This window comes from Leiobunum rupestre, chromosome 2 (assembly GCF_980474605.1).
Source record: "Leiobunum rupestre chromosome 2, qqLeiRupe1.1.hap1, whole genome shotgun sequence".
NCBI classification, from domain to species: domain Eukaryota; kingdom Metazoa; phylum Arthropoda; class Arachnida; order Opiliones; family Sclerosomatidae; genus Leiobunum; species Leiobunum rupestre.
Window position 1 is genome coordinate 21,988,545 of NC_143385.1, and position 3,193 is coordinate 21,991,737.

Below are 3,193 nucleotides of genomic sequence, written 5' to 3' on the forward strand. Positions count from 1 at the left end.
AAATTAAATAAACCCCAACCTTTTACTCCAACTGAGCCACTTTCCAGATTTAAATTCCCGCCTTGTTCAATGAACACTGACTCTTTGAAATTTCTTTTAAACCAATTAGTTTCGTTACAAATCATTCTCAGCGAATCCCATTCAATTTTATGCCTATTATTGTTTACTATATGATACGCCAGGCCTTTTTAAGTTTTTTCTAAGTCATGAAGTAGCAGCTTTTTTAAAATTTAACAATTTTGTAATATGTCTGATATTTCCGGATCGCTATCTTTATATTTATCAGCGTGGGTTATGATTGTCGCTGCGAGAATAAACGGGCTGCATGTTAAGCCAAAGGGTACTCGCTGCATGCACAGCACCGTGTAATCGTTAGGAATAATTTTACCGTTATTATCTTCCTTAACCCACAAAAAACGAACACTGTCTCTATCTTCCCTTTCCAACGCAACCTGAAGGAAGGCCTTCTCGATATCGGCCGTTATCGCTATTTTGTGGTGTCTGAATCTTAGTAGCAGTTGTAGCATGTCTTGGTACAGGTTTAGGCCTCTAGCTACGCATTCGTTAAGAGAAGGAGTCCCGTAGGCGTGACTAGTTCCATCTAAAACCACCCGCAATTTAGTGGTAGAACTGTTTTCCCTTTTTACCGCTTGGTGGGGCTGATAAAAGGTTCCCGCGGGGCGAATGTGAGGTTCCTGAACTACCGCTGCTATTCCATTTTGTAATTGTTCATTTATAACCCTTTTATAATCCGAATAGAAAACTGGATCTCTCATAAACTTCCTGACTAAACTTCCCATTCTTTTAGTCGCTTCCCCGAAGTTATCCGCCAAATCTTCTTTTCTCCTAATCCACGGCAAGCTCACACTATATCTAACATCTTCAAATTTCAATTTATCCTTAAAATTTTTAAAAACTTGATGCCCTTCGAAATCTTCTTCTTCTTTGGGGTTAATTCCTAAACTTTCCAACTCCCAAAAGGACTGTAATCTTTTATTTATTTTATCCAATCCGATATTCATAACTGTTACGCCAAAACTCCCAAATTCCGAATTACTGGGGTCCCGCGTGGGCCCCTGAAGAGCCCAACCTAATTGAGTATCAATAGCCACCATTGATATTCCAAATCTTTTAATTTGCCCTCTTACAAATTTTACAAGTATTGTATTGAGCGTGGCTATTTCTGGAGTCATGATTGAATTTTAAACAGATAAAACAACGGCGGGCTTCCTTAACTATGTTCCACTTCTCATCTAGCGTATATTTGGTGCAAGATGTTGACGCGTGCGACGGCCCTTTACAAAATACGCAGTAAACGGCTTTAGCTACTACGTTGTTCGATAGCGCTGCCGCGCTCATATGACCATTCTTGGGTCTGGTGTCGTACCGGCTGTATCTATTAAAATTATCTACGCGTTTCGGTGGATCGGGTTGTTTAGTTTCACGCCTTTGCGGCTGGTATACTTCTCCGAGCATTTTACAAGTTTCCCTGCTTTCAATTTGTTTACGAAAAAAGCTAATTAGTTCGTCCAAATCCCCCTCTGCCGATGCCCCTCTATATTCCGTATATTTTAGTCGAATGTCTGGTGGCAGACACCCTAAGCTTGCTTTGCGATCTGAAAATATCACATTCCTAGGAAAACGAGCCTTGCACCCTATTAGCTTGGGGCAAAGGAATGTACCATTAACAGCGGTATCAATGCCAAGAGCGCGCAAACTCCTAATGTTTACTTCGCACGTGTCGTATAAATTGCGAAGGGCGACCAAATGCGAAGAACTGCTTACGGGTTCTAATTTTAATAATTTTTTCATATGGGCATACCCGACAATATTATCACGCCCAAACCTTCTCTTTAACAAATCAATTGCTTCGTCATAATTTTCATTTGAGGGTTTCATTCCTCCTAAAACCTTTAAGGAATCCCCTTCTAACAATGTCTTAAGATAACTAAATTTTTGTACCTTAGAAAGATTTTTCTCACTGACCGTAGATTCGAATAAACTGTAAAATCCATTCCACTCGGTCTCGTCGCCGCTAAACTTCGGCAAGACCAGCGGCGGAAGTCTCGTATCCTCTTGTCCTTTCGCGCAGTTTCCTCCCCCACACGAAGTTCTGGGGTTATTTGCTCTTGTTGCTGCCCTTTGTTCCAATTCCTTGATTCTCCTGATCGCTCTATTCTTCGCCAACATTATTTTGTTTTGGTATTCGTCTTTCTTGGTGAGCTCTTCATCTATGGCTGCGTCACGATCCGTAAATTTTAAAATCTTCTCGTCCAAGGGTAGTAATTCTTCCTCCTTTCTCGATATTAGCGTTAGCTTGTCGTCAAACTCCGCTATTGGAGTACTAGCTTCCCCCAATAGCACGTCTAATTGATTAACTAAGTTAGTAGCTGCAGTCCGTATTGTTCCGCGAATTTTCACTTCTCTCGCCCGTTCTCGATCCGTCATTTTTAAATATACAGGCTGTCCAAACAAATCTAGATCTCCGTCACTTTCCGTTTTTTATACTATTTATTATTCCGTTATAAATTTATCCGATACCGATGTCCAATTTTCGGCAACTGCGCGGAAGTCCAAAAACCCGCTTTTCCGTTTCCAAGTTCGATTTACCTAGTTCGTTAGTCCGCTATGAGTCCCGGGTTTCGGCACCATGAAAAAAACCCTAACCATGGCGTTTAATTTTCTCGTTAAAGTTAAATTTACTAGGGAGAGTCCGTTTAGATTTTAGAATCGCTAGCGACTGAAAAACCAACGATTCTCATGTAGAGACTGTTACTGGATTAAAATAAAGACGGGTTAAAACAACAACAATTTATTTTAGAGAAGCAAAAATACGTAAAGTTACAAAATAATAAGGAGATCTGTTCTCGACCAGTCTCACATTTCAACTGCCTGCTATTCCTTTTTTAAAGCGCCACTTTCTCCAACTGGAGGCAAGTTTTTGAACATGGTGGCCGGGAACAGAACCGAGGAGGATCCCATTGTCCCTCTCTCTTTTATCGAGGCGATTTTTCGGTATCTCCTCAAAGAGCCCGCGTGTCATAAATGGGCTTGGTGCTGCTCTGGGCCCAAGTTTACTTTAATGAGTGCAACTGCACTCGGGACAATAGCAATCCTCGATCGTTCCCCATCCGCCACCACTCTATTTTATGACTCTTGGCTTTTTAGGCCAAAGGGCCTATTTTACAATATT

The 3,193-nt window shown here is 41.1% G+C and overlaps 1 protein-coding gene across 1 annotated transcript; it reads right to left on the minus strand.

The window, feature by feature from the left end:
• Nucleotides 1-230: 230 nt before the first annotated feature.
• Nucleotides 231-2,448, minus strand: LOC149956328 (uncharacterized). The gene is made up of 2 exons (XM_090166858.1): nt 1,149-2,448; nt 231-1,090 (listed from the first exon to the last, which is right to left on the minus strand). Exons 1-2 carry the CDS (start codon nt 2,446-2,448, stop codon nt 231-233), a joined length of 2,160 nt encoding a protein of 719 aa, XP_090022984.1.
• Between the last annotated feature and the right edge of the window lie 745 nt (nt 2,449-3,193).